The 12561-nt window shown below is 50.8% G+C and overlaps 1 protein-coding gene across 6 annotated transcripts in view; it reads left to right on the forward strand.

Annotated features, from left to right (window-relative positions):
- The window catches only part of PUM1 (pumilio RNA binding family member 1), a 137256-nt gene that overhangs the window by 86230 nt on the left and 38465 nt on the right, over positions 1-12561 (forward strand). For all 6 annotated transcript variants that reach the window (XM_075335960.1, XM_075335957.1, XM_075335958.1 and 3 more), the window contains exons 16-17: positions 274-403; positions 7074-7208. In XM_075335960.1, coding sequence (XP_075192075.1) covers positions 274-403; positions 7074-7208 — 265 coding nt within the window. The remainder of the gene's footprint in view (positions 1-273; positions 404-7073; positions 7209-12561) is intronic.

Raw genomic sequence — 12561 nt, forward strand, 5'->3', positions numbered from 1 at the left:
CTTTAAATGTGATACTGTATGTTACCTTTTGGCTGTAGCAAACGGCAAACCTCTCCACAGGTCAGGGGATGTAGAATTACTGGTCTGACTGTAGGTTCCCTCACTAAAAAAAGAGAAGGTTGATCCTGTGGCCTATTAAATGGTGTACTCTGTTCTCTTGGTTAGGTTCCCAGCAGTTGGGCCCTCAGCGATCATACATTTATCAGCTACAATTCGTCTGAGAAGCAATTGAGCTACAATGATATGAAAGCTTCACGTTTTATTTTTCATCAGGTTCATTCAACTGAAACTTGAACGGGCAACCCCAGCGGAAAGGCAATTGGTGTTTAATGAGATCCTGCAGGCGGCCTATCAATTGATGGTGGATGTGTTTGGGAACTATGTCATACAGAAGTTTTTCGAGGTTGGTGTTTTTGTATCTCACATTACTTGGGTCTTTCTTTGTCGCTCCATTGGGAGACCCAGACAATTGGGTGTATAGCTACTGCCTCCGGAGGCCACACAAAGCATTACACTTTAAAAAGTGTAACCCCTCCCCTCTGCCTATACACCCCCCGTGCATCACGGGCCCATCAGTTTTTTAGCTTTGTGTTGAAGGAGGCACAATGCTCCACATTTTAGTCAGCAGCAGCTGCTGACTATTTCGGATGGAAGAAAAGAGGGCCCTTTTACAGGGCTCCCGGCATGCTCCCTTCTCACCCCACTGAGTCGGCGGTGTTGTTAAGGTTGAGGTACCCATTGCGGGTACAGAGGCTGGAGCCCACATGCCGCTTTCCTTCCCCATCCCTTAGGGGCTCTGGGTGAAGTGGGATCCTATCCGGTCATCCAGGCACTGGGACCGGGCTCCCTCCGCAGCCCCTGGTGGTATCTGCCGGACAGGAGACTGAGTATCGTCAGGGACAAGGCCCTGCAACTACAGGTACTCTGTGTCCCCTTTGGGACGGTGCATGGAGCACCTGGGCCTCGGACGCTGCAGCGCATGCAGTGTTGGTTTTTTGTACGGGACTACCGCGCCGACCATGCCTGCTGGCCGGCCGCGGTTTCTACTTTAGTCCCCGGCTTTTGCGGCCTAGTACATTAAACGCCCGCCCACGGGCCTGCCAGTCAGGGGCAAGGGCGGGACGGTTGGGCTGACGCCGACAGTGAGGGCTGGAGCACACATAGTGTCCTCCTCCCCCCTCACTAATCCCTATGGGGCACCAGATTCCCGCACTTTTGTAAGTCCGCCCACGGCTCCCTCCTCCCCTGTGAACGCCGACAGCCATGTTTTAACACATCCTGCCGGTGGAGGACGTCTGCTGCAGCTCTGGGAGACCCGAGGCAGGGAATCTGGTGGCCACACACCGCTGGAGCGGTTGGTAAGCCACACCGGTTACCGGTGCTGGTCCCCCTAGGGTGCTGAACTGTATATAGATACATTATATTTGTATACTTTTCCGGTTCAGCTGTATTGTTAACTTGTGGCTATATACCCTCACTGATCACGCTCCTGGGAGACAACAGCATGTCGTTCACAAGGAGCAAGGGGGCCAAGGCACAGGGTTATTTTGCTACCTGTACCTCTTGTGCGGCTATGTTACCTGCAGGTTCCACCTACCCTCACTGTGAGCAATGCTCGGCCCCTGTGGCCCTCGCTCAGCCGGAGCCTGAGGCACTAGGGGGTCCCTCGGCCCAGGTAGAACCACCGGCCCCCCCTGTCCAGATGGCAGGGACAGAGTTTGCTGTTTTAGCTGACAAACTCTCTGAGTCGCTTTCTCATTCCATGACTCAGTCTATGGATAAATGGTCTGCTAAGTTTTTAGAGGTTTTGCAGTCCAGACCGGCCCTTACACAGGCCCCGGGCACTGCGGGATCACCCCCAGGCCCCTCTCGGTCTGCGACTAAGCGTGTTCCTGGTGTGGCCTCTAGTTATTACGTGCAGGACTCCGGCACGGACCGTAGTCCCAGACCAGCTAAGCGGGCTCGCTTAGAATCTTCCCCGACTTCTTCACGCAGTTCGGGGTCTCAGCTTGAGGATTCTCTAGAGGAGGAGGCGGAGGTCGCAGCTCAGGACTCTGATCCTGACGTTGCGCTCAATCTGGATACACCTGAAGGGGACGCCATAGTAAATGATCTTATAGCATCCATCAACCAGGTGCTAGATCTGTCTCCCCCAACTCCGCCTACAGAGGATTCGGCTTCACAACAGGAGAAACACCAGTTTAGGTTTCCTAAACGTACACGGAGTGCTTTCTTCGATCACTCTAACTTTAGAGATGCTGTCCAGAAGCACAGGGCTTTCCCGGACAAGCGCTTTACTAAACGCCTTAATGACACACGTTACCCCTTCCCCGCTGACGTGGTTAAGGGTTGGGCTCAGTGTCCCAAGGTGGATCCTCCAGTCTCTAGACTGGCGGCTAGATCCGTAGTAGTAGTGGCTGACGGTGCATCGCTCAAGGATGCCACGGACAGGCAGATAGAGCTACTACTGAAATCCATCTATGAAGCCATAGGCGCATCTTTTGCCCCAGCCTTTGCAGCAGTGTGGGCACTCCAGGCTATCTCAGCTTGTCTGTCTGAGATTAATGCGGTCACCCGTACCGCTGCGCCACAAGTAACATCTTTGACTTCTCAGGCGTCCGTATTTGCATCCTACGCCATGAATGCTGTCCTGGACTCGGCTAGCCGTACAGGGGTTGCATCAGCCAATTCTGTGGCAGTCCGCAGGGCCATGTGGCTACGCGAATGGAAGGCAGACTCTGCTTCCAAAAAGTTCTTGACCGGTTTGCCTTTTTCTGGCGACCGACTGTTTGGCGAGCGATTGGATGAAATTATTAAGCAATCCAAGGGAAAGGACTCGTCCTTACCCCAACCCAAACCAAACCGACCTCAGCAACGGAAAGTTCAAGCGAGGTTTCGGTCCTTTCGGCCCTCAGCCAGATCCCAACCCTCCTCGTCCAACAGACCACAGAAGAGCCAGAGGAACTCTTCTGCATGGCGGTCTAAGTCACATCCTCCAAAGACCGCTGGAGGCACCGTCTCCAAGGCGGCCTCCTCATGACTCTCGGCCGCCCCAAACCGCATCCTCGGTCGGTGGCAGGCTCTCCCGCTTTTGCGACGCCTGGTGGCCACATGTCCAAGACCGATGGGTGAGGGACATTCTGTCTCACGGTTACAGGATAGAGTTCGGCTCTCGTCCTCCGACTCGTTTTTTCAGAACATCTCCGCCCCCCGAGCGGACCGTTGCGCTTTTTCAGGCGGTGGACACTCTGAAAACAGAAGGAGTGGTGATCCCCGTTCCCCTTCAGGAACGCGGTCGCGGTTTTTATTCCAATCTGTTCGTGGTGCCAAAAAAGGACGGCTCATTCCGTCCTGTTTTGGACCTAAAATTGCTCAACAGACATGTGACAACCAGGAGGTTTCGCATGGAATCCCTCCGATCTGTCATCGCTTCGATGTCCCAAGGAGACTTCCTAGCATCAATCGACATCAAAGATGCCTATCTCCATGTGCCGATCGCTCAAGAGCATCAACGCTTCCTGCGTTTCGCCATCGGGGACGAACACCTTCAGTTTGTGGCACTGCCTTTCGGCCTGGCGACAGCCCCACGGGTCTTCACCAAGGTCATGGCATCCGTCGTAGCGATCCTTCACTCTCAGGGCCTCTCGGTGATCCCTTACCTAGACGATCTCCTAGTCAAGGCACCCTCACGGGTGGCTTGTCAACACAGTCTGACCGTTGCTCTGGAGACTCTCCAGAGGTTCGGGTGGATCATCAATTTTCCAAAGTCAAAATTGTCTCCGACCCAGTCACTGACGTACCTCGGAATGGAGTTTCATACTCTCTCAGCGATGGTCAAGCTGCCGCTGGACAAACAGCGGTCGCTGCAGACAGGGGTGCGATCCCTTCTTCAGGCACAGTCGCACCCCTTGAGGCGCCTCATGCACTTCCTGGGGAAGATGGTGGCAGCAATGGAGGCAGTTCCATTTGCGCAATTTCATCTGCGTCCACTCCAATGGGACATTCTCCGCAAATGGGACAAGAGGCCGACGTCCTTAGACAGGAACGTCTCTCTGTCTCTGGAAGCCAAGACCTCGCTTCAGTGGTGGCTTCTCCCCACTTCTCTGTCGAAAGGAAAATCCTTTCTGCCCCCATCCTGGGCTGTGGTCACGACGGACGCGAGCCTGTCAGGATGGGGAGCGGTTTTTCTCCACCACAAGGCTCAGGGAACCTGGACTCCGACAGAGTCTTCCCTTCAGATCAATGTTCTGGAGATAAGGGCAGTGTATCTAGCCCTCAAGGCGTTCCATCGGTGGCTGGAGGGCAGGCAGATCCGCATACAGTCAGACAACGCCACGGCGGTTGCGTACATCAACCACCAGGGCGGCACTCGCAGTCGTCAAGCCTTCCAAGAAGTCCGGCGGATTCTGCTGTGTGCGGAGGCCACAGCCTCCACCATCTCCGCGGTTCACATTCCGGGCGTAGAAAACTGGGAAGCAGACTTCCTCAGTCGCCAGGGCATGGACGCGGGGGAATGGTCTCTCCACCCGGACGTGTTTCAAGAGATCTGTTGCCGCTGGGGAACGCCGGACGTCGATCTCATGGCGTCTCGGCACAACAACAAGGTCCCGGCATTCATGGCACGGTCTCAGGACCACAGAGCTCTGGCGGCGGACGCCTTAGTTCAGGATTGGTCGCAGTTTCAACTGCCTTATGTATTCCCTCCTCTGGCAATGCTGCCCAGAGTGTTGCGCAAGATCAGGTCCGACTGCCGCCGCGCCATCCTCGTCGCTCCAGATTGGCCGAGGCGGTCGTGGTACCCGGATCTGTGGCATCTCACGGTGGGGCAACCGTAGGCGCTCCCAGACCGACCAGATTTGCTATCTCAAGGGCCATTTTTCCATCTGAATTCTGCGGCCCTCAACCTGACTGTGTGGCCATTGAGTCCTGGCTCTTAGCGTCCTCAGGGTTGTCTCATGATGTCATTGCCACTATGAGACAGGCCAGGAAGCCAACGTCAGCCAAGATCTATCACAGAACTTGGAGGATCTTCTTAGCCTGGTGCTCTGAGAGGGTGTTTATCCCCTGGCCGTTTGCCTTACCCAGGTTTCTTTCCTTCCTTCAATCGGGATTGGACAAGGGTTTGTCGCTTTCCGTGTTTTTTCAAAAGCGTCTAGCCAGGCTTCCGCAGGTACGCACGTTCCTGCAGGGAGTTTGCCACATAGTCCCACCTTACAAGCGTCCGCTGGAACCCTGGGATCTCAACATGGTTCTACGGGCTCTTCAAAAACCACCTTTTGAGCCGCTGCGGGATGTCTCTCTATCACGTCTTTCGCAGAAGGTGGCATTTCTAGTGGCGGTTACTTCACTCCGTAGAGTGTCAGAGCTTGCAGCGCTGTCATGCAAAGGCCCTTTCCTGGTTTTTCACCAGGATAAGGTGGTTCTGCGTCCGGTCCCGGACTTTCTCCCTAAGGTGGTGTCCACTTTTCATCTCAATCAGGATATTTCCTTGCCTTCATTTTGCCCTCATCCAGTTCACCAATGTGAAAAGGATTTGCATTTGTTAGATCTAGTGAGAGCACTCCGGATCTACGTGTCTCGCACGGCGCCCCTGCGCCGCTCTGATGCGCTCTTTGTCCTTGTCGCTGGCCAGCGTAAGGGGTCGCAGGCTTCCAAGTCTACCTTGGCTCGGTGGATCAAGGAACCGATTTTTGAAGCCTATCGTTCTTCTGGGCTTCCGATTCCTTCAGGGCTGAAAGCCCATTCTACCAGAGCCGTGGGTGCGTCCTGGGCATTGCGGCACCAGGCTACGGCTCAGCAGGTGTGTCAGGCGGCTACCTGGTCGAGTCTGCACACCTTCACGAAACACTTTCAAGTGCATGCCTATGCTTCGGCAGATGCCAGCCTAGGTAGGCGAGTCCTTCAGGTGGCGGTTGCCCACCTGTAAGAGGGGGCCGTTTTCCGGCTCTTTTTATCGAGGTATTATTTTTCCCACCCAGGGACTGCTTTTGGACGTCCCAATTGTCTGGGTCTCCCAATGGAGCGACAAAGAAGAAGGGAATTTTGTTTACTTACCGTTTATTCCTTTTCTTCTAGCTCCTATTCGGAGAAAAAGCTGTGGAAAAACAAGCGCATAGGGTCTTACCCCAATATGTGAGGGGTGGGGGTGGGGGAGTGAAACTACTCACCAGATGTAGTTGTGAGAAGCCACAACTACTGTAATCGCATGTATCACACAATCCAAGGCTGCAGCCACCAAAACGGTAGATAACAGAGAGCACAAGAGAGTGGTGTTTTAATGCCGCGCCAATAGATCACTTCAGATGATGTTCAGACCAGTGTTACTTTATTGTTTTCCAGGTCAACGCGTTTCTGGGGCATCTGCCCCCTTCATCAGGACCACCAAAGAAACAGATAACATCCAATGGATGTTATCTGTTTCTTTGGTGGTCCTGATGAAGGGGGCAGATGCCCCAGAAACGCGTTGACCTGGAAAACAATAAAGTAACACTGGTCTGAACATCATCTGAAGTGATCTATTGGCGCGGCATTAAAACACCACTCTCTTGTGCTTCTAGCTCCTATTGGGAGACCCAGCACCCGCCCCTGTTCCCTTCGGGCTGTTTGTTCTTTTGTGTACACATGTTGTTCATGTTGAATTGTTATTTTGGTTCATGGTTTCAGTTCTCCGAACATCCTTCGGATTGAATTTACCTTAGACCAATTTATAAGTTTTCCTCCTTCCTGCTTTGGCACCAAAACTGATGGGCCCGTGATGCACGGGGGGTGTATAGGCAGAGGGGAGGGGTTACACTTTTTAAAGTGTAATGCTTTGTGTGGCCTCCGGAGGCAGTAGCTATACACCCAATTGTCTGGGTCTCCCAATAGGAGCTAGAAGAAAAGGAATTTATGGTAAGTAAAAAAAATTCCCTTCTTTTACTAATCAATATTATATATAAGAAAACCTAATTTATAATTACAATCTGCTGTAGTTGAAATCTATTTGTAGTAGAATAGATCATGGATGTTTTGGTTTTTTATCTGATACGGTTTTAAAAGCAAACTAGAAGTTGAATATACTATGATCTTTGCAGTTTGGAAGTCTAGAACAGAAGTTGGCGCTAGCAGAACGTATCCGAGGACATGTTCTATCTCTGGCTTTGCAAATGTATGGGTGTCGGGTGATACAGAAGGCTTTGGAGTTTATTCCACCTGACCAGCAAGTCATTGTAAGTAAATACAGTGTGTTTTGAAGTTTTTGGACTCTTGAGAATTTTTCATATTTCTGCGTAAATTTGACATAGACTACATCAGACTTATCACAAGTCCTAAAAGTAGATGGTGGAACAAGTAAAAAAATATTACACTGTCTTTTTATAATTATCTTACTAGTACGGAAAATTTACTTCATGTCCAAAACTTTAGGATTAGGGGATAATTTTAAGGTCAAATTAGTTTGGTGTTTTCATTCATTGGGGTGAGTAAGTGACCTGTTAGTTTAAAAAAAAAAAAAAATTCTCATAGCTAAATAATTAAAAAAGGATAGATCTATATTAGGCCAAACATTTTTGTAGCCCTGATCACATCATGGACCTAAAATTGCTGGTATTGAAAAGAAACATCAGATCCCAGAGAGACAGACGGGTCTGGGAGTACAAACCTATGATGACCTTTGACACATTCAGAGCAGGAATGAATGTGTCACATGGATTTGTCTTTTTACATTAATTAAGGAATGTGCTCCTCAGACCATCTGGGGCATCACAACTCTGGACCAGACCTCAATCAAAGGGCAATAAAACTTTCCCACTCCTTTATCTATGAACGGCTCCAATATTTACTGCCACAACTGATTTGTTCCCTTGCCATACTGATTGTTCTGATTCACGCTTTATTTACCGCACTATTCTATGTTTTGTTGTGTATAAATATGTGACTCTAGATTTGGTTTTATACCATGCCTGATGAAGAGACCTGAGTAGTTTGGGAAGTTTGCGATTTATTACAGTATTTCAGTTAGCCATTAAAAAGTATCAACCACTGAGGACTGTTTTTTTGTGTTTTATTTTTTATATATAAACAATTTAAAAAATAATGATCCATCAATCTGATCTTCACAGTACATGTGTGTGAAAGTTACTCATGGCAGAAAAAAAAAATTCTTAGAGTGTTGAATTCACCAATCCAGTTACAGATTGTGTACAAATGTCCTCCTCTGGAATGATTTGAATAACAAAAATCACCAAGAGCAAGGCATGTAAGGATATGTGCATATGTTTAGTATGTGAAGCAGATTTCCTGTTGCAAAAAGTAGTGTTGGCAGGTACAATGTGTAAAATATGTGTTTTGATGTTTTTTTTTATATGCATTTTTTTCCCCATTAAAAGTGAAAAATGCTGCAAAAATACTGAAAGACTTAAAACATTTTAAATGTTCATATCTACAAAGAAAAAAAATTAGCAGTATGTACATGAGATTTCACAAATGTCATGATTTGCTGGTACTGTAAAAGGCTACTTTTGTTTTTCCCATGGCAAAAAACACAATGCATGTACAGATCTTGGTAGTCAGAGAGGTCACAAAAGAACCCAAGGTAGCCACTTGGCAACAAAAGGCCTCTCACAATTGTTAATGTTATAAGTCCAACATTAGCCGGACCCTGAACAGCAATGCATAGCAAAAATGCAATGAGAAAGCCACTGAATATCATTGAAGGAACAGGAAATCCTAAATTATACCAGAAAATGCTGAATGCAAAAATGCAATGAGAAAGCCACTGAATATCATTGAAGGAACAGGAAATCCTAAATTATACCAGAAAATGCTCAATGGAAATGTTACAATGTTTGGTCATGAGCTTAATCTCGAGAATGTGAGTCATGGAGCAAAGCGACCCAAAGCACTCAAGTTGTTCCACATAAGAATGATGAAAGGCCTAGTGAAGGAAGTCCTCACCTTATTCATAGAGAAAGTTGTGGAGGGACCTAAAGTAAGTACATCTACCACCATAAGAGTTGAGGCTGCTACATTGCTCCAACCCAATGTACAGTAACAATCACTATTTATTGGAAATGTTAGATACGGTTATGGCTGCTCAAGAGGGAAAAGAAAGGTTCAGTTGATGCAATATGAGTGCCTTATTTCTTTGTCGCTCCATTGGGAGACCCAGACAATTGGGTGTATAGCTTCTGCCTCCGGAGGCCACACAAAGTATTACACTTTAAAAAGTGTAACCCCTCCCCTCTGCCTATACACCCTCCCGTGCATCACGGGCTCCTCAGTTTTATGCTTTGTGTTGAAGGAGGCACACATTCACTCAAGCTCCCATTTTAGTCAGCAGCAGCTTGTATCGGATGGAAGAAAAGAGGGCCCCCACAGGGCCCCCGGCATGCTCCCTTCTCACCCCACTAAGTCGGCGGTGCTGCTAAGGTTGAGGTACCCATTGCGGGTACAAAGGCTGGAGCCACATGCCGTTTTCCTTCCCCATCCCTTAGAGGCTCTGGGAGAAGTGGGATCCTAACCGGTCATCCATTCACTGGGACCGGGCTCCCTCCGCAGCTCCTGTGGGAATCTGCCGGACAGGAGACTTGGTATCATCAGGGACAGGGCCCTGCATCCAAAAGGTACTCTGTGTCCCCTTGGGGACGGTGCATGGAGCGCTTGTGTCACAGACGCTGCAGCGGCTGCTGTATTTTTATGACGACCGGGACTACCGCGCCGACCGCGCCTGTTTGCCGGCCGCGGTATTAAATTTAGTCCCCGGCTTCATGCGGCCTAGTACCATAACTCCCGCCCCCGGGCCTGCCAGTCAGGGGTAAGGGCGGGACGGTCGACCTGACGTCAACAGTGAGGGCTGGAGCATACTTTAGGTGTCCTCCTCCCCCCTCACTGATCACTGTGGGGCACCAGATTCCCGCACTTTATTAGTCGCCGCCCACGGCTCCCTCCTCCCCTGAGAGCTCCGGCAGCCATTTTTACAATCTCACTCTGCCGGTGGAGGATTTCAGGAACTAGCTCTGCAGCTCTGGGAGGCCCAAGGCAGGGAATCTGGTGGACACACAACCGCTTCGGGCGGTCGGTAAGCCACAGCGGTCACCCGGTGCTGGTCCCCCTAGGGTGCCGAAGTGTGTATATGTATATATGTATGTATATATATATATGTATATATATGTATATGTGTATATGTATATGTGTGTATATATATATATATATATATATTTTGTATACATTTTCTCTGTTCGGCCGCATTGTTTTGCTTTTGGCTATATACCCTCAGTGATCACTCTCCTAGGAGACAACAGCATGTCGTCCACAAGGAGCAAGGGTGCCAAGACACAGGGTTATTTTGCAACCTGTACCTCTTGTGCGGCTATGTTACCTGCAGGTTCCACCTACCCTCACTGCGAGCAATGCTCGGCCCCTGTTGCACTCGCTCAGCCGGAGCCTCGGGCACTGGTGGGACCCTCGGCTCAGGTAGAACCGCCGGCTTCCCCTGTCCAGGTGGCAGGGACAGAGTTTGCAGTTTTGGCTGAGAAACTCTGAGTCTCTTTCACAATCCATGGCTCAGTCTATGGACAGATGGTCTGCTAAGATACTAGAAGCATTGCAGTCCAGATCGGTCCTTACACAGGCCCCGGGCACTGTGGGATCATCGCCCCCAGGCCCCTCTCGGTCTGCACCGCAGCGTGCTCCTGGGGTGGCACCTAGGTCTCACGGGGAGGACTCCGGCACGGACCGCAGTCCCAGACCGGCTAAGCGGGCTCGCTGGGAATCTTCCCCGACTTCATCACGCTGTTCGGGGTCTCAGCTTGAGGACTCTCTGGAGGATGAAGCGGATGTCGCAGCTCAGGGCTCTGACCCTGACGTTGCTCTCAATCTTGATACACCTGAAGGGGACGCCATAGTAAATGACCTTATAGCGTCCATCAACCAGGTGCTAGATCTTTCTCCCCCAACTCCACCTATAGAGGAGTCGGATTCGCAGCAGGAGAAACACCAGTTTAGGTTTCCTAAACGTACACGGAGTGCGTTTTTCGATCACTCTAACTTCAGAGATGCTGTCCAGAAGCACAGAGCATTTCCGGACAAGCGCTTTACTAAGCGCCTTAATGACACACGTTACCCCTTCCCCTCTGACGTAGTTAAGGGTTGGGCTCAATGTCCCAAGGTGGATCCTCCAGTCTCTAGACTGGCGGCTAGATCCGTAGTATCAGTGGCAGATGGTTCATCGCTCAAGGATGCCACTGACAGGCAGATAGAGCTCCTGATGAAATCCATCTATGAAGCCACAGGCGCGTCTTTTGCCCCGGCCTTTGCAGCCGTGTGGGCACTCCAAGCTATCTCAGCTTGTCTGTCTGAGATTAATGCGGTCACACGTACCTCTGCTCCTCAAGTTGCGTCTTTGACTTCTCAGGCGTCGGTATTTTCATCCTACGCCATGAATGCCGTCCTGGACTCTGCTAGCCGTACAGCGGTAGCGTCCGCCAATTCGGTGGCAGTCCGCAGGGCCATGTGGCTACGCGAATGGAAGGCAGACTCTGCTTCCAAGAAGTTCTTAACCGGTTTGCCATTTTCTGGCGACCGATTGTTTGGCGAGCGATTGGATGAAATTATTAAGCAATCCAAGGGAAAGGACTCGTCCTTACCCCAGTCCAAACCAAACAGACCTCAGCAACGGAAAATTCAATCGAGGTTTCGGTCCTTTCGGCCCTCAGCCAGGTCCCAATCCTCCTCGTCCAACAGGCCACAGAAGGGCCAGAGGAACTCTTATGCATGGCGGTCTAAGTCACGTCCTCCAAAGACCGCCGGAGGCACCGTCTTCAAGGCGGCCTCCTCATGACTTTCGGCCTCCCCAAACCACATCCTCGGTCGGTGGCAGGCTCTCCCGCTTTTGCGACGCCTGGTGGCCACATGTCCAAGACCGATGGGTGAGAGACATTCTGTCTCACGGTTACAGGATAGAGCTCAGCTCTCGTCCTCCGACTCGTTTCTTCAGAACATCTCCGCCCCCCGAGCGAGCCGATGCACTTTTTCAGGCGGTGAACACTCTGAAGGCAGAAGGAGTTGTGATCCCCGTTCCCCTTCAGGAACGTGGTCGCGGTTTTTACTCCAACTTGTTCGTGGTGCCAAAAAAGGACGGATCATTCCGTCCCGTTCTGGACCTCAAACTGCTCAACAGACACGTGAGAACCAGACGGTTTCGCATGGAATCTCTCCGCTCTGTCATCGCTTCGATGTCCCAAGGAGACTTCCTAGCATCAATCGACATCAGGGATGCTTATCTCCATGTGCCGATCGCACCAGAGCATCAACGCTTCCTGCGTTTCGCCATCGGGGACGAACACCTTCAGTTTGTGGCACTGCCTTTCGGCCTGGCGACAGCCCCACGGGTCTTCACCAAGGTCATGGCATCCGTTGTGGCGGTCCTACACTCTCAGGGCCACTCGGTGATCCCTTACTTAGACGATCTCCTAGTCAAGGCACCCTCCCGGGTGGCATGTCAACACAGCCTGACCGTTGCTCTGGAGACTCTCCAGAGATTCGGGTGGATCATCAATTTCCCAAAGTCAAAATTGACACCGA

This window comes from Anomaloglossus baeobatrachus, chromosome 2, assembly GCF_048569485.1.
Source record: "Anomaloglossus baeobatrachus isolate aAnoBae1 chromosome 2, aAnoBae1.hap1, whole genome shotgun sequence".
NCBI lineage: Eukaryota > Metazoa > Chordata > Amphibia > Anura > Aromobatidae > Anomaloglossus > Anomaloglossus baeobatrachus.